This window comes from Pyxicephalus adspersus, chromosome 3 (genome assembly GCF_032062135.1).
Source record: "Pyxicephalus adspersus chromosome 3, UCB_Pads_2.0, whole genome shotgun sequence".
NCBI lineage: Eukaryota > Metazoa > Chordata > Amphibia > Anura > Pyxicephalidae > Pyxicephalus > Pyxicephalus adspersus.
Genome location: NC_092860.1, coordinates 120,597,564 through 120,615,760, shown reverse-complemented (window position 1 = coordinate 120,615,760; position 18,197 = coordinate 120,597,564). Strand labels below are relative to the sequence as shown.

Here is an 18,197-nt window from a genome sequence, read left to right as displayed (position 1 = left end):
TATAGTGTACTATGGAATAACAGTGATAAAATAATGTAAAATTTGGTAAAGCAGTTAAGGTGAGGCTACTCTCACTATATCTGTATAACGTAAGGTTATATATCAGTCATATAACATCAAATGGAGTCTTATATCAAGCTATATATGGGTTTATTTATCAGTGATATATCAGTCATATAACACAATGGTGGTCAGTGCCTAAGGATTGTCCATGATGTTTAAGCATCAAAGAGGTGTAGGGGTCTGCCTTTTTCTATCTGCTTGCTAAGTTGTAATTTTGTAAATAGCAAATAAAGTTGTTGAAGTTTTCCTGCCCCTGATAGTGGCTTGGGGAAACCCCATCAGGATATAGAGAACCTGTGTGTTCATTTAGCTGAAATGGTTAATGTATGCTGGGTGTAGTGGTTCCTCAGATGTTTTATATTGCTATTATTATTTCTGGTTAATGTCCCAGGAAGGGAGCCCCTCTGCTAACAGAGACCCTGTCCTGGGTGGAGGCACTGCCAACTTTATTATTATCCTCACTCTTCTACATAGCGAAGGCTCAGGATCCTCTCTGTTATCTACAGGTTAGCGCCATAGCTTGTTTTGTGGGAGTCATTTACATTACCCCCCCATAACAGGGCTACAGAGGTATGCATCAAAAAGGTATGATAATGGTTAAAAACAGTAAGTTTAACTGTAGAGAAACATATTGAGTGTGATACATGAAATAAATAGAAGCATATAAACATCAAGGATAGTAGTGGTACATAATTTAAACAATGTATTTACTAATACTGTAGATAGTATTAGTACATAATTCACATATAAGCAATATCAAAAAAGTAAAGTAAAAGGGGGGTTTACTCACAGTTTGAGGTATATAACTTAAAAAAGTACTGGGATCAGTGTGATGGATAAAGGATGTAATCTCATCTGTTCATGAACTGAGAAAAAAGTGTATAAAAAAATTGCTGGTTGATGGTCAAGGTAAGATGAAGTTGTGACAAAGGGTTGGGTAAGCACTTGAATGTATTTGGAGTCATAGTAAATAAGCCTACCTTTCTTAGGTGAATAATTTATGATGACAAGCGCCTGGTGGTGGTGGTACTGTAGTATGATGGACACAGCAATTGTAATGCTGCATGTATGCTGCATCTAATGCTCAGGGATAGAATGGTGTGTGGCGTCCGTAAGTGGCTACTACGCATGCCCAGTAGAGGGCGGAAGATAACTTCAGCCCCGTTTCAATGCCCATACCAGAGAATGAAGGGTGGGAACAGCCTCCCATTCCCTCACAGCGCAGGCGCCCCTTTCATTCTCTGGTATGGGCATCGAAACATACCAAAAAATACACCCCACACAATTTGCCTCTAAACCCCAGCTTTTCTTGTCCTAATTTCTTCACTGAGAATGAGGAGTAAAACTGAGTCCCTGAGAAATGTGGAGGCTCCTCTCACCAGTATCTTGTGACAACAGTCCATTTTGGTTGGACTGACTATTACCTTTTGTCTGCCTTGTTCTCAATGTATTTTCACATTTTTCTACCTTTTCTCCTAGAGGCTTTCAGATCCCCTGTGTTCAGGCATGGAGCAGATAAGAATGGATTCAGTCTTGGCTTTAGTAAGAATCTGAGACAGGTATTTGGCGATGAGAAGAAGTATTGGCTGCTGCCTATATTTACAAGGTATAATAGGGTAGAATTCAGATTAAAGTATTTTCACATTTTTCAAAGATTTCAATGTATGCTTCATGTAAATGTAGCTCAAAACTGTCTTCAAGGGCCACATACAGACTTCATTAAATGTACTGCTGTCTGTTGGAGAAAAAAATAAAAATGTGTGCAGATTCTGGCACTCAAGAACTGTAATAGGGCAGCTCTAACAAACAAAAAACTGTAGGCTACAGTGGAAATGGTTGGAACCTTTCATGGATTTTTATTTCTGTCTGAGACCCTGGGGAATTGGGAGCTTAATTCTCATTCTGTACTGATGTCAGTGGTACACTGCTAAGAATGCTAAGGAAGTATAAAATAAAATTGTAGATGTCAGTGGAACATGGATATAGGGTAAAACGTTTAAAGGAGTTCCCATTCCATTCTGGCCCTATCCTTTGAAGGGTAGTTTACCTCCTTACTACCTCCGGTGTCTTTAGGGTAGGAAGTAAGGACAGAACCCACAAAAAAAACTTTTGACCAGAGACCTTCTTTAACAGAGGATAGAATGATAATATTGTAAAACTAAGAGCCTCATGACTCTTTAGAACAGGGCCTCTACATATGATTGTGTATCACACAATCTTCAGGGGTCATGTTCAGAACCTAAATATTCCTGTTTTTTTCCAATAACCTAATAGGCTTGCTAAAAAAAAAAAAAAAAAAAAAAAAGAATGGAGTGCCTTTACATGCCTTTACTATCATGTAATGTAGAATCTATTCTTTAGGTGTATGTGATCATCAGCCCTGGAGCAGTCTGTGCCTCTGTTCCCACTGGGATGTCACACGTTAGGGGTAGCCAAACCTTGAGAGGTGGATATCCACCTGAACAACATGCAAGATTACCAAGATTACCAGGGTGGCCTTCTCACCTAAAGTGTTTCCTAAAGTATATACTATTTTTCGAGCTACCCTATTATTCATTATTATATCAAATATTTAAAAATATCAATTGTTTAAGGCTGATATGTGTAAAAATACAGTCAATGAACAATGCACATTCAGTAATGGACTTGTTTCCAGCTTAAAGATTTCAAAGTCTGATAAGTGATATAAATGGTCCACTGCTGCTGACAGCATTTCTGATTTTTAGTCAGAAACAGATAAATGGGATACATTCCAGCACATACCATTGCAAGCCTGGTGTACAGGGCCCAGTCAGTGGCAGTTATTGGAAAGTGCAGAGTCCACCACTTCTGACATAGAGAAGGTACCTGTGGGGTTACAGTCTGCCTATCACATGACTAACGGGTAGATTGCTATGCACCTGTTGCACTTGCCCTAGGTGCTATCAGGGCCTGTGGGAATAAAGGTACCTTACTACTGGAAGGATGGTGTTCTTGTTACCCAGACCTCATATATGCAGACTGAATTTGCAAAGGCTTTTAGTTTTTTATTATCTGCATCCTGAAAATATGAAAGTTTATTTTCACATGTATCTTCATCATTTGAAACAAATCATTTGTGAGTAAATAATATATTTTTGCAGGGTACACTTTTGGTGCTAACATTTTTCTTTTAATTTGTAGCCTGGGTGATGGATGCTCATTCCCTACATGCCTTGTGAACCAAGATCTTGAGCAAGCTTCAACACCTACTGGAGTTATTGTAGGGCCAAAAAGGTGGGTAAGAGATAAAACCCAACAGGGTATTCTGGATCTGCAGGGTATTCTGGATCAGTAAAGCACAGTGTAAAATATAATTTATGTTTCATGAAGTTTTGGGTAATAGCCTTTCACTCACTGTATGTACTTGAATATAAACTGACCTGAATATTACCCAAAGTACCTTCTACATGAAGAAAGAGGAAAACTACATTGACTCATGTATAAACCTAGGACACAAACTGCAACCATCACTTAGAACATTTAAAATAGCAATTTAAGGAAATGCTTTACATTTTATATGAGGACACAGGACTATCTAGTGACATGACCTAACTGCAAATTAAGATCCTTTTTCTAAAGGCATTTTGTGGTAAAAAAAAATGAAAAATGAATTAAAAAAATAGGAAATCTGAAAAAGTTCTGGCATGCTGTGTTGCAAATTGATGTAGGTGTTATACACTTCAAGTTTACAAATGTGATGTCCATGTTTAATGTAGTCCAAGGACATTGTGTTCAAGGGGGTGTATGCATGGATATCTTGCCACATATCTGACATCTTGCCAAGCTCACCCTAGTATGGATACACTGTATGGAAAAAAAAAGGTTACTTACCTGTAATCTGGCACTACTATTTTTTTCGGATTAGGAATTAATCATTTAGTTTTAAATGACTTGGTTATTTTAGGGGGATTTTTTTGGTAGGAGAGATTTTGGATATTGTAGTTTCTTTCCTGTGTTCTGTGTGTTTGTTTTTATCCCTTTTTGTGTATTTGTTATTTTGTATGTTGTTTTAAACTTTTATATTTTCCATGAGAAAGATAATGAGGCTAATGTGGGATCCACTTACAGTATGCCACATAAATAGGTCAACAATAATTCCAAAGTGCTTCTGTAAACCTCAGGAGACATTTAACATTACTTACACTCCTAAAACCTACCTAAAACACACTAACTACCTTAACCTTCTGCAATCACTAAAATACACTACCATATCCACTTAGTGTAGAATATTGAGGCAAACTCCAATTATGATTAGTGAGCACAATGCTGTAATCTGGCCAATGTGAAATCTAGCTGCTTTATAAGGCCACATCCACAAGCCTGGTTCTACTGTCTTATAAAATAAACTTACCTGTGTTTTCTAATGCAGTCACTCATAGCTACTGTAATTAGGACACTCTAATATCTTGTGGTAATCAAGTGTAAATCGTGTATGTTATAAATCCCTAAAGAATAAAGCCTTGATTAGAGCAACCTCTGAATGAATATTTTATACAGGAAATTGTGATCTTCTGATTGTAAAATTGATTTGTCTGTAATAAACTCCTTACTGATTTTCAAGTGTCAATGTTTAATGTTTGTTTCCTGTTTTGTACTAGTATTGAGAGTCATCCATTCCCAGCCAAACCTTTGCGTGAGTCTCAGAGCCATCTTCTGACTGACACCCAGTCCTGGACTGACAGCAACTGCAGTGATGAGAAGGGTAACTTAGGAAGATGTCATACTAATTTATTTGACGCTCCTTCTTTTACACATTAGTACTATTATTGATATATTTAGCATCAATATTTTTCAATGTAATGTAATATGACCACACAATGCTGAAATATTAACATAGGAGTGAAAGTGCAGACTAAACAATTTTACCATTAAGGTTTCAAAACATAGTCCATATTGATTCCAAATGTCTGAAGGTCAATAGGCAGTCATCTGTTGTCAAATAATCCTTTAAGGCTCCTGTAGAACTCTGTGCCAGAAACTAGTCCTGAAGGTGTAGTGCCTGATGGTGTTACCCAAGGTCGCATGGTCAGTCATCAGATTGGCCTTGTGTTGTCCCTGATAACTATAGGTTGTTTCTGGCCTTCTTTACCACTTTGCTTTGTGTTGTGTGTCTGTGACTACACCCCTACTTCCAAGAAGGATGTACATACTTGTTCACTTTCTGTACTAACCCCCCCCCCCCACCTTAAACTATGTTGAAGAGCTAGTGGGAACATTTATAGCAAAGGAATGGTAAGAAAGAACTAACTGATGTGCATTTACCAAAAATGTATCTGTATAACAATAGCAGCTGCTACCAAATTAAAGTGTTAATAAGATGTACAAACATGTCTTAAATGATTTGCATATAACAAACATATTTTGAAATGAGCAAACTGAAGTGCAAGGCTGGTATAACATGAGGGAAGTAAGGTTTGAGTCTGACAGCAAAAAACTTTTCTGGCAAGACTTTCATACCATTAAAATAGTGTTGTTTTCTAAAAATAAAAATTGATAGAAAAAAATGCTCCAACTTTGTACTCTGCCTTCTTGCAGTGTACTTGTGCCAGATTTGATATTACTTTTAGTAAGATTCATTATATAAAATAGAGAAAAAAACATAAAAAGACAACGAGGAAATAGAAAATTAGAAACCACGCAGAAAAGTCGGATAGTATAAAATAATAAATTCATAATAATTACCTACTAGATGCAAACCTTAATAATAGTTTTTTTTTCACTGGCTTAAGTAAGCACAAAAACACAAAATGTTTTCTTCAGGAACCCCAAGGGCCACACAATATTTGCCATAGGGCTGCAGGTTTGGCACCGGGGGTCTATGAAGCAGTGTGCCTATGTCTCTAAATTAAATTAACTGACTATACCAAACTTCCTTATGCTTAATGGTTGCATTATGTTATCGTCAATCACTGTCTGTAATTTAACTATAAATGTTGTCCAGAATGCCCAAGGTTTGCTTGATATTTCCCAGTATTTTGAATCCCTGTATTTGGATTACTTGATGTGTTAAAGTTAGGACTTTCAACTACTCCAAGTGAACTTACAATCAAATCATTGCATATAAAGGAGTGCTCAATAGCCAGATTTTGATTTGTCGTTTTCTGAATCTTTAAAAACCATTTGTTACTTAATTTACAGCTGTCAGAGGAATACTAAAAAATGTGTGTGGATCCTAACCTTAAGGACTGGAGTTTAGTAACCTTGAGAAATACATGATCTTGGAACTCATTTGGTATACCGGCATTTTCCTAAAGGCTCCAATGAGTTATCTCTTGTGTACAGTTAGCTGCTGTGCTCTATTAGTCTCTCTCATTGCAAGTATGCTATTTTCTGAATAGTCTGTAATCAGAACATGTAAAAAAAAAAACAAGTGCTACTAGGTTCTCAGGTTCATGGGTTTCACAGAAGCTTAGAGCACAAATAAACCCATGTTATTCATCATCTTTTATTTCTTCTCCAATCTTTGGCCATCCTGATTGGCCAGGCTGGGACAACGTAACGTTCATTCATTCTCTGCATGCGCAGAGAAAGCCAGGAATGCCGGGATTTGTGGCAACCAAAGCTGATGCTGCGCACGTATAGCTCAGCTTTTTAGCCAGACACCCAGGGCGATCAGGCAGGAAGGAGAGATATTGTAGAAGGCACATTACCTGTCCCTTTCTGCAATAATGACCTGCCTGGTCATGTATTCTCAAAAGTGGAACTTTAATTCTGCTTTAAGCTTGATAGCAGCCAAACGTGTAGGAGCAAGCTGTGGACCTTCTCTGATGCTCTGTGTAAAACTCAAAGTACTTGGGTGCAATGGGGCAAATAAAACTCATTGTTTGGCAATGCTTAGTTTAACATTGCAGTGTTTTCTGTAAACCATTACCTATTACTGATTCATTTAACATTACTATAAATGAGTGTAAATATTCTGCTCAGTATACTTATTAGCAGCTGGTTGTGGTATGTACAGTCTGTGTCATGGTGTTGATTGTCCCACTGAAATGGAGTTAGTTCAGAAGGCCATTGTTATGAGTCTGGCCATTCAGTGCTATTTCTGTTGGTTTCAATTAGTGTAGCTGCAGAGCACTGCACTTTGTATTGTCCTGCCATTGCTTCCCCCAGCCAATGGTTTTCTATGTTCACACAAAGAGCAGTACAACACTAAGCAAATAACTAGAAAGACTTTTAATCAATACAGGGTTTTCAAACCTTAACAATTGTTGGCAATATAACTTAACATATGGTTGATAAATGTAATTCTAGCCCACTGGCTGTGAAATGACATATCTCCTTATAAATTAGCTGCAGTTGTAAAAAAAAAAAAAAAAAAAAATGTTGGGAAAACGATTGTTCTTACACACTTTACTGTATTGCATAGTATTAAATACAATTAAATCCAACAATGATAATATGGTGCCTGTATTATTCTAGTATAGATTGTAGTGGAATTATAAGGGTACCGTATTATCATTTCTGTACAGTCAACCTGTAGCCAAGCTATGAACATAGACGTATATACTGTACATATTAACTAAAGCTCTAACCAAGCCCTTACTGACCTCAAGCTGCACACACTGGAGTTCATTCATTCTCCATGTTCACTGGAGTGGGCAGATTGGTCTATGCCTAAGCAGTTCAGCTCATCCTACCAAGCTATTTGGTGTTCACATTAGAAGATTAGAAGTCCAACCAAGGCACTGCTAGGAGAGTGACAACTAATGACTTACCAAGATGCAGGATTATTGTTGCTCCAAACTTTGGAATGTGGTAGGAAAGGGTTTAAATCTTTGTCAGGTTTAATCACTATGCATTAATGTAACATCCACAAGTCATATCAGATAGATTGAATAATAATCTCCTGATCATTCTTTAAACAAACATATTCAGTTGTTTCTTGTTTCCTGACTCTACTCACATATGGACATTACTTCTTTGTGTCTGGATCCAGTTCCTCTCTTCCATATCAGGTTTACTGATGTGTATAAATTAGAGGGTCTTCTTTCTTTGATGATGTTCCTCTTCGCTTAGTTTCCCATGTCCTTGTGTATCCGTCCTGGATAAAAGTTCTGTAATGGAGCAATGACTCAAGATAATGTGCACTGTATACCTTGTCAGAGACTTAGTGATATGCTGTGCTAGCTGCATGAAGATGTACACAGTGGAATGAATTACATTGATGATTTGCACTATAGATGTCAGTTGTATAAAATATTCTGCCCAGACAGCATGGTCCTTTTTTTTGTGTCTAGGTGGTGGTAATCTGTGACCTTGATGTCCTAGCAGTGGATCATTACATTACATTACATTGGGCAGCACGGTGGCTCAGTGGTTATCACTCTTGCCTTTGCAGCACTAAGTCCCAGGTTCGTATCCCGGCCTGGGCACTAGCTGCATGGAGTTTGCAGGTTCTCCCTGTGTTTGCGTGGGTTTCCTCCTACATCCCAAAAACATGCAGTTAAGTTAATTGGCTTCCCCCCAAAAAATTGACCTTACATTAGTGACATATGGTAGGGGCATTAGATTGTGAGCCCCTTTGAGGGACAGTTAGTGTAATGACTATGGACTTTGTACAGCACTGCGTAATATGATGGCGCTATATAAATATTGTGTAATAATAGTAATAACACTACACAGAATAATGTGTCTGGGGTCACGCTGTGTGATAATAGACCTCAAGAACAGCCTTTTCCAGGCTATTGGCTCACGCAAATGAATTCATGTGGAATCCTGCTCTACCTAGGAGGAAAACAAAACCAAATTACAGGTTCCTTTTCATTTTAAAAAGGTAGTAAATATGTTTATTGATAAGGTAATGTGTATAATTATATCCTTGTTTACAATTTTTTTTTTCATGTTTTAACCTCCTTGCGGTTAAGCCCGACCTTCGCTCGGGCAAAAAAAAATTGCAAGGATGGTTAAGCCCGAGATTTTTCACATCCTTACTTACCTGGTCCTCCTGTGCTCATCCAGCGTCGTCCTCCATCGATCATCGTCCGCCGATCTCTCCAGCGTCGGGTGCCTTCGTCGTGTGCCAGCGGGACCGGCAAGAAGCCGGCCAATTTCATAAAAAACAGTGGATCACTTTTGGTACAGAAATCTAGACCTCAGTGTAACGCTTAGGTGGTTAATGTCACTGACACAAAAATATTATTGATACATTTAAAGGCCATAGTACATTGATCTCTATGTTTATGCACAAGTAAAATATAACTGATAAATAACAGTGCACGTCGTGGTAAGTGAGGGTGCCTTAAATGTATAGATTTGTAATGGGAGATCTAAGGCACTGCTGCCTCTGATTGCTAATCTTACAAGATTTAGATTGTGGTTGGAGATGTAATGTGAGTCAGGCAGCCAGACTAATTCATATATAGGCCACTATGGCCAACCTCTATATATAACAATTCTTCTTACATGGCTCTCTGGTTCCACAGAAACCAGCAAATGGTGAGAGCAGTAGATATGCATCTTTGTTTTGTGTTGGATGCAGACCAAGCTACAGCCGGGGAACTGGCATTTTCAGGAGAATTTAGTGAAGATAGTTACTATAATATTATTATTATTACACAGTATTTATATAGCGGCATCATATTACGGAGCGCTGTACAAAGTCTATAGTCGTGTCACGAACTGTCCCTCAAAGGAGCTCACAATCTAATGTCTCTACTATAGTCATATGTCATTAATGTAGTCTGGGGTCATTTTTTTTTTAGGGGGAAGCCAATTAACCTAACTGCATGTTTTTGGGATGTGGGAGGAAACCGGAGTACCCAGAAGAAACCCACACAGACATGGGGAGAACCTGCAAACTCCATGCAGATACCTGGACTTAGCGCTGCAATGGCCGGAGTGCTAACCCCTGAGCCACCGTGCTGCCAAATACTATAGTTACTATAGATAGTTACAGCAGATGTTACATATCCCCTGAATTACTGGAGGACATTGGTCCTTTATGACAACTTGCTGGGAATGATAATAGGAACTTTGATTACATTTCTCATGTATTTTTTGACCACTGTTTTTCTGTCTTTGCCCTTCTGCAGGAATGAGCAACCCAGGAATGACAATCGAGAAAGAGACCTAGCCAATCTGAATGTTGGCAGACGATGAAGAAAGTAAGTTCAGTTTGTACTAAAACAAAATGTGTACCATTTCCAGAATGAACAAAGGAATATTATTAGAAAAATGCTGAAAACTGTTTTTGTGGTTGAGCTGTGAAGGCCAGGGACAAAGATGTGGGGAGGATGTTCACAGTATATGTGTGTTTGGGGTATGGGGGATGAAGTGGCATCGCCAGCTGATCTAAAAATTGCTAAGGTCATGGAGGGGTTAGTTGGCATGGGATTCAGAGCAATTCAGTGAGCCAATTAAACCTTTACCTATACTTGCAGTTTTCACACTGGGAATGGGTAGAGGTGTGGCTGGCACGGTGGTATAAGCAAACCATAATGAAAGCTGGAGGGAGCTGATGTATTGGTTTGGTGAGGGTGGGGATTTAGCATAGTGATGGTGACCAGGAATTGTGTCATGTTCGTGAGAGCAGGGGGGCCTAGCTGAATTTGTGGTTACAATGGGCTAACATGGCCCTAGGTACTAAAACAGGGGTCAGTAATTGTTGTGTTGGTAGAGGTACCTGCAAGATTAAAATGCATACACTTAAAAAAGTGCTATTGAATATAGAGCATACTCCCACACATTTCATCTCCAGCCTAATGTATTTCAACTGAAAAGGAGTTTGTGTGGCAAATTAAGGTTCAAGGCACAATTTTTATAGAAGAAAAGCTTCACTTCAGGGTCAAATTGCTTTTGCTGGAACACAATAAAGTATGTGTTGTTTTGCAGTAGGGTTTATTCAGTACTGAAAGAACAAATTTAGAGATCATTAGATAAAAAAAGAACATATAAGGATAATTCTGAAACGCGTGCCTTCATGTTCCGGGAAACTGTGAGGGGGGGGGGGGGTCAATATATTTGTATAATTACTAAACATGTTTGAAGGAAAAAAAAGACCAGTGCAATATACAACTGCATGAAGAGCCGTGTCTTGATTATCAGGTAGTGGCCAGTTTTAGGAGTCACAACCTAGATCATGTAATTCAGAAAAGGTGTCTGTCGATCTTGTGTGATTTCTGCTTTTCCTGAAGATTCTTTATGGTCCCTTCAATAGGGTTTGGAGATGATATGAGGACTTAACTTACTATCTAAGTTCTAAGGAATAAAAGTACCAAAGAAAAACTTCCCAACGTCTTCGTCAAACTGCCATCAACTAGGGTGGTGGACCTGTTAAACCCACCCAACTTGATATATTATCTCAGGTAGAGGACTGGCCCACTTGAAGCAGCAATACAAATGGGGAGACTTCCCCATGGCTTTGTTTGTGTGCTTTTTTGAACAGAAAAAGAGAATATTTTCCAGTATCAGACCTGTATGAGACAAATCTTGTATATAATTTAAAGTGGAATCTTGTAGAAGGATCATTGTGTAAGGAAGTAATGCTGAATAGCACTGTTGTGTTGTTGTCATGAGTACCTTTATACTTGGAAGCAATTTTGTTAAAATGTATCTCAGGAATACATGACAAGGAATACCTGCCCAGGACTTTGTTTTTTTTTTTTCAATTTTGTCAAAGTCCAAATACATCCAGTCACCTGCCCAGTGTAAAATTCTTTGGTTCCAGGAACACCTAATTTATATCCATTAGGTAGGTAAAATTAAAGTGCCAGTGGCTTTCTTTCTATAAGATTTACTTATTCTAGAAATAGGAAAGAAACATATATAACAATAGAATTTGAGCAGACTGCATTGTATTAGCACTCATGTAAAATATTTTACTTTTTGCCAGTTAATACATTTGGTGTTGCTGTAATTAAACATCTGACTGCAAGAAGTTCTGGAAAAGTAAGTGGATTTTGCAGGATCCTGGTAAATTTCAGCATCCCAGATCCTGCATAATTTTGTTTATTGTTCTGTACAAAATTTGTAATTCTAAGCTTTTTTAAAGATCTCTTGTCTACCCAATCTATCTTTCCTTGTCAACTTACTATCTTTCTATTCTACTATCTACTATATTCTATTTTACTATTTTTTTTTCTATCCAGTTCTGGGTAGGGGGCCCAATTTTGTTTTTCTCTATGCACTTTAGGATGGAAGCAGATAACTGTAATTTGTGCATTGCACAAAGCAGTGTTATCCTTTAGATCAGTGTTACTCAACCTTTTTAACATTGGGTAGCCCCATGAAATACCTTTTAAGGTCTTTTGGGAACCCCTGCTATAAATACTATATCCACAGCTCACATTATATTAGTGTGGCGGTCAGTAGGAGGAATGGCACACCCACAGATAGCCAAAAAGTTCATTGGTATCGGTTAAACTGACCTGAGAGTCACAAATTGCTTATTGCTCAAGGAACCGCTAGCAACTTCTGGAGGAACCTTTCTGAGGAGTTCCTCAGAAACCCGGTTGAGAAACTTCAGAGGGTTCTTTGTTTATTGATAGAACATTAAAAATGATATCTGTCCATCTTTAACTCACCAACTGTCTCTGGTGTTTTCTTTAGGTTGAGACCCATGTGAAGGTGTCCATGTGAGGAAGAAGTCATGCTCTCATTGGCTAGCTTTACATCAGATTCCAGAGAAGACAGCAACGATTGGCTCTCTCCATCGCTACTACAAACATGCAGACTATTCCTCCCATCTGGTATAATACAAACACCAGGGAATGTGAACATGCAAGCAGTACGCTGGGGTACAGTATTACAGAGAAGGAAGGAAGAGGAAGTTTATGTAGTAAACACTTGGCAGTTCTGTGTTGTATACAATGTACGGTTGTATTTGACTGTGTTTAAGATATTATAGCACAAACAATTATTATCATCATTCCTCTCCTAAGAACGGACATTCTTATATATTTCCTGAATGCAAAGCACTTCTGTTGAAAAGCAGTATGATTGCAGCATATTTTCTATGTAAATCCAACAGTATATTAACTAAAGAGGCCAATTACATGTTATTGATGATCTCAATAAAAAGAAATACCCGATGACAATTAGTAATCAGTTTCTTTTTACATATTCATTCTCTGTATGGATTATATACTGAATATCATCTTTCTAAATACTCCTTCATTGATTACAGATCTTTAAATATAACAAAATGTCAACGTCTCATTAAATACATTTTTACAAAGCATTTTTTCCTCAATAGTCCTTGTAAAGAAAATTTCTAATAATATTCCTTACCTATATCACCACTGAATATGGTTTCCTAATAAAAAACATTTTGGGGTTAATGTTGCAAATAGATGTCTCTTATCCTATTCCTTGCAAACCCTTTTGCAGTGTGCACAGAGCTGTGAACATGAAACTAGTGTACAAATCCAGTACTACTTGTGTGCCAGAATAAGTCTGCTCCCGTGTGAATGGGCAGAAGTAATATCATCTCAGCTGGCCAATCAGGATGCCCAAAGATTCTGGACTTGGAATAAGATCTAGCAAAGGCGTCCAGAGGGAAACGTTGCAACAATAAAATGTAGACATTTAAACCAAAAAAACAAGATGTACTAGCAGCGTACCAGTTTAGATACAATGGCTGATTTAGTTTTAATTTTTAGGCTAAGAAACTTTTTCAGAAAGTACAGAAGTTTTGTTAATTCTAGAAATTCAATTTTCTTGTGACTTTGTGTCAGCTGAACTGCACCATTTTTTTGGGAAACTAAAATTCTCCTTGGGGGTTCAAAAACACCTCTCTGGCCACCACTGTGGAAGGGAGTGAATATGTAAGAAAATATAAACTTTGTGTCACTTTAAACAAGTCTGGCCATTCTTTTATGACCAGTCTAAATTGTTTTTTTTGTAACCCCCAGAGACTAACTTTAAAAAATTAAAACTAAATATGGATTCTAAGGTGCTGCAACCAACAGAGTTTAGCTCAGATCATCAGTTTTTACCATTTAAATGTCTGGTTAAGCAACCTAATGCCAAACGCATTAACTCCTTGTACCTAATAATGTGGTACCTGGCAATATGATCTACTAATTATCACTATCTATATGTCCATTTACATTGCAACCCATCAGAGTGTAAACACTGAATTTATGAGAACACAAGAACCACAAATAGAAAGGTTTCAACTCAATGTACAGTATAATTGTAGTTTTACAGTAAAATACGAATATTCTTTGCACCTTAACTTATCAATTGGGATGTGTCATTCGGTATATATGGTGGCTTGTTACACACCCAGCCCTTGTCCTCTCATGTAAACACTCCACAGACAAGTTACTGCACACACCTCCTAGATTGTAAGCTCTTCTTGGCAGGGTCCTCTCCTCTCCTGTGTCACTTCTGTATCTGTCTGTCATTTGCCAACCTTACTTAATGTACATCGCTGCCTAATAAATAAATACTGTTTATTAATAATGCCCAAGCTTGAAAGTAGATGCAGCTGCTATTGGGCTTTTCTCTGGTAGCTGGGTGCACTCTGGTGCGGACACATGCACAGGGGAGCTCTGCTGGAGTGCTTACATAGGAGAGTCGGGGATACAGCAAGCCACACATTTTTTTTTCTAACTAAACACCATGGAGTGGCAAAGGTAAAAGAAAAAAATTCCCTTGGTGGTGCAAACATCTCCACAAAATCTTTGGACTTTTTATGTGGCCAGACTGGAATTATGTATTTAGGCGTTCAATTATTCTGGGACCGAGGTATAATGGGAATGTACTCGGAGCTATGCATAGGCCGTTTACATTAACATACATCATTACAATTAAACCTACAGAATAAGTCATATAGTATGTCACAGTATAGCAACAAGCTGATTGACGAGGAGGTTACCAAGAACCCATAGAAGTCACAAGAGATATCAGAGATGTTATATATCCACCAGATGCTTCCTTTTTAACCCTGCCATATTTTATTAATATTATTGTTGTTTTATATGGACAGCACGCTCTCTCTTACTTTTTCCTCCTCTAAATCATTAAAACACAAAGTGTGGGTCTCTATCTTATCAGGGGCAGCACATTCAATCACCAACACAACATGTAATTACCAGCACATAAAAAACTGATGTGCAGTGACCCAGCGCAAGCAACTGGAAAAAAGTTTTCAATAGGTAACTTCATTACTTGAAAACTGTACATTGCTGTTCTCTGCAGTTTAAATAACTTTCTCTAGGAATGACAGAATTATTTTTGTCCCTAAAGCCAATAGAAAAAAAATGATTTCTGTAAATAAAAAAACAAAAAACTTGGTTTTCAACTTCATGTCTGCTTATAAAGCTGAAGGCAGAGCAAGTCTTTCAAGTCAGTGCCCTCTAGTGGTGGCCAGGCGCAGTCTCTTTATAAAAGAGTTGTCATATATTTAAGAGACAATCAACAGTTCAAGTCTGGTAGTTCCAGCTGGCTGACAGTTCTAAGCCCAGACTTGTAGTAAGCTAGCCCACACAGCCATGGAATACAGAAATGTTATACTTTATGTTACATACAAGTCTACTTCCTTTTCCTTTTTATTTTGTTAAAGCAATGTAGTTTTGGCTGAACAATAATCTCTCTGCTGTACCAGGAAGACTCAGTACTTTGTATTCGAGAACAAGTCTACCTCCAGGTTGAATGACACTTTGCATACATCCTATGTGCCATTGTACATAAATCACTTGCCCCAATGACCCGGTATCTGATCTGGGGGGCAACATCACAACACCACGCACTCACAGCACAGAGATGATGCAATACCTCTGCACCATGTTACATGCTTTGAAAAATAGCAGTGTGTTTAAAAAGTGAATAAAGCCTAAAATCCCTATAATAGCTTGTATTTCCATAGACGTAAATGCTTTGGGAACACTGCATATTCTATTCCAAATCAAAACAAAGAATTTATCAAACTTGTGTTATTCCTAAAGAATGTGAAGAAAAGGGAATATGATGCTTTTCAGAATCTCTGCATTCTTCTTTACAAACATTCAGTATATAAAGTAAAAAATGTTTCAAGATTTTGCTTTTCAGATGTTTAGCCACTGTTTCTGAGAACTGCTGCACATCTGTGTTGCATGGAGTTGACCAGTTTCTGGCACCAGTAAACAGGTTTTTCAGCCCAGGATGACTGAACTACATTTCACAATTATGCTATTTTTGGTTTTACCTCAAAAACAGAATTTTTGATGTCATCCCACAAGTTTTCTATTGGATTAAGGGTCGGTAATTGGGCTGGCCACTTCATAACGTCAAACTTGTTGACTAGCGGTCTAATTTCTTCCAAATTTACATGCAAAAAGCGGTACAATTTTTTGCATGGAAATTTATTTTTCATTGTAGGCTGTAATTCTTAGGCATAACTCACTGATATTTAATACATTTAATAATAACATTTAAAAACCAAGACACAAAAATCTGTTAAAAAAAAAAAAAAAGAAAATAATTAAAACTTGTGACGTAACTGTATCGTAGCATATAAAATTATATATAATATGAATATTTATTTGTATTGGACTCAAATGATTTGAATTTCCTGCCGCTAAGCCCCGGCATGACGACGCATCTACCAACGTCATCGAGAAACCCCGTAGATCGAATCTGCACTTTGCGGCTGGAGATCCGAGGAGGCAGATGTGTCCCCAGGACCTGCGGGGACCATCAGGACGCCGGGGGACAGCGACAGAACAAGGTAAGTGGGTTTTTATCCTGCTTTTAGGTACCCCAAGTCTGACTTGGCATTTCCTCTTCCGCATGACGTGTGAAGTATTTTGATGTGCTCAGACTGATCCATGGTCCCTGGTATGTGATAAATAGGTCCAAAATCATAGTATGAGAAATCCCTAAATCATGATGCTTGCACCACCATGCTTCACAATGTATTGTGGCTTGAAGTTGGGGGTCATCTGACAAACCGTCTGCGGCCCCATAAATCCAAAAAGAACAATCTTGCTTTTATCAGTCCACAAAATTGGGGCTTTGCGGGGGCTTCTTGCCGATAGTTTGGCTTCACACAGACTTATTCTAACGGTAAGAATACTCGCAGGTAACTTTAGACCTTCTTTGGTCTTCCTGGAGCAGGTCATTGGTTGGCTTGTTGCCATTTTGGCTAATCTTCTTTCCATGTCATTTATAGTTTTCTTTCACATCTTTCAGATTTTGGTTGTCATTTTAAAACATTTGAGATCCTTTTAGCTGAGCAGACTATCGTTTTTTGCAGCTCTTTATATGTTCTCTTTCCCCTCTCGAATCAACTTTTTCAGGAAGTTGCTGTTCTGAATAAAATCTAGAACAACCCATTTTACCAAGATTTTCAGGGAGAAATGCACTATAAACATTATGTACAACCTTAGCTGCCTTCCCCTCTATAATTGACATCTGTTTCTTCACAGAATGAGTGACCTCAATGCTTGAAAAATAGCAGTTTGTTTAAAAAGTGAATAAAGCTTAAAATCCTTATAATTGTTATTTAGACATTTACCTTTCATTGAATTTGTTTGTGTTATTCCTTTACAGAAAATGACAAAATTGAATATTGGGCTGTTTAAAATATTAGCAGTGTAGACACTGCTAATATTTTAAACAGCCCAATATTCAATTTTTTCATTTTCTGTAAAGGAGTAACACAAAATTGTTTTAATTTGGAATAGCATAATCAGGGAATAGGACAAAAGAATACTCTTTTTATGGCACTGATATTACATTTGAAAAAATAAAAAATACATTTTATTTAATTGAATACATTATAAAAGCATTAAACAAAATCAATGAGTGGTAAATGTCTAAATAACAATAAAAACAAACTTTGAAGGTTGTTCTTAATCAGAGAAAATCCCACTTCTCAATATAGATTGTAGAAGGGTCTTATACTGTATCTGATTTTTTGGATGGCTGCTGACAGGCTGCCCCTTTTTACCACCAGCAAGATTACAATTGTTTTTCTTCTTTTTCAGATAATACCTATTGTGGTGCTCCACTCATTAACTCTTGCCTTAGATATAAGAAATATTCCTTTCCCATCAGGAAGGCACACTTTGGCTACTATCACTAAATAACAACATTAAAGTGACATCCCTTTAAATAAATACCAAATAACTGATGAGCACTAGTCTTACCTTGGAACACGTTCCTTTAGTGGTCCTTTATATGCATCA

The 18,197-nt window shown here is 37.7% G+C and overlaps 1 protein-coding gene across 2 annotated transcripts in view; it reads left to right on the top strand.

The window, feature by feature from the left end:
- ZDHHC2 (zDHHC palmitoyltransferase 2) overlaps window positions 1-13,118 on the top strand; it is a 54,265-nt gene extending 41,147 nt beyond the window's left edge. Inside the window, exons 9-14 of one of the 2 annotated variants that reach the window (XR_011919969.1) lie at window positions 1,543-1,669; window positions 3,226-3,318; window positions 4,683-4,786; window positions 10,116-10,187; window positions 11,915-11,970; window positions 12,631-13,118. Coding sequence is in view for 1 of the 2 variants with exons in the window: in XM_072406189.1 (XP_072262290.1) it covers window positions 1,543-1,669; window positions 3,226-3,318; window positions 4,683-4,786; window positions 10,116-10,156 (365 nt within the window). In the remaining variant the exon portion in view is untranslated. The remainder of the gene's footprint in view (window positions 1-1,542; window positions 1,670-3,225; window positions 3,319-4,682; window positions 4,787-10,115; window positions 10,188-11,914; window positions 11,971-12,630) is intronic. The other variant, XM_072406189.1, reaches the window with a different exon arrangement.
- Window positions 13,119-18,197: the final 5,079 nt, after the last annotated feature.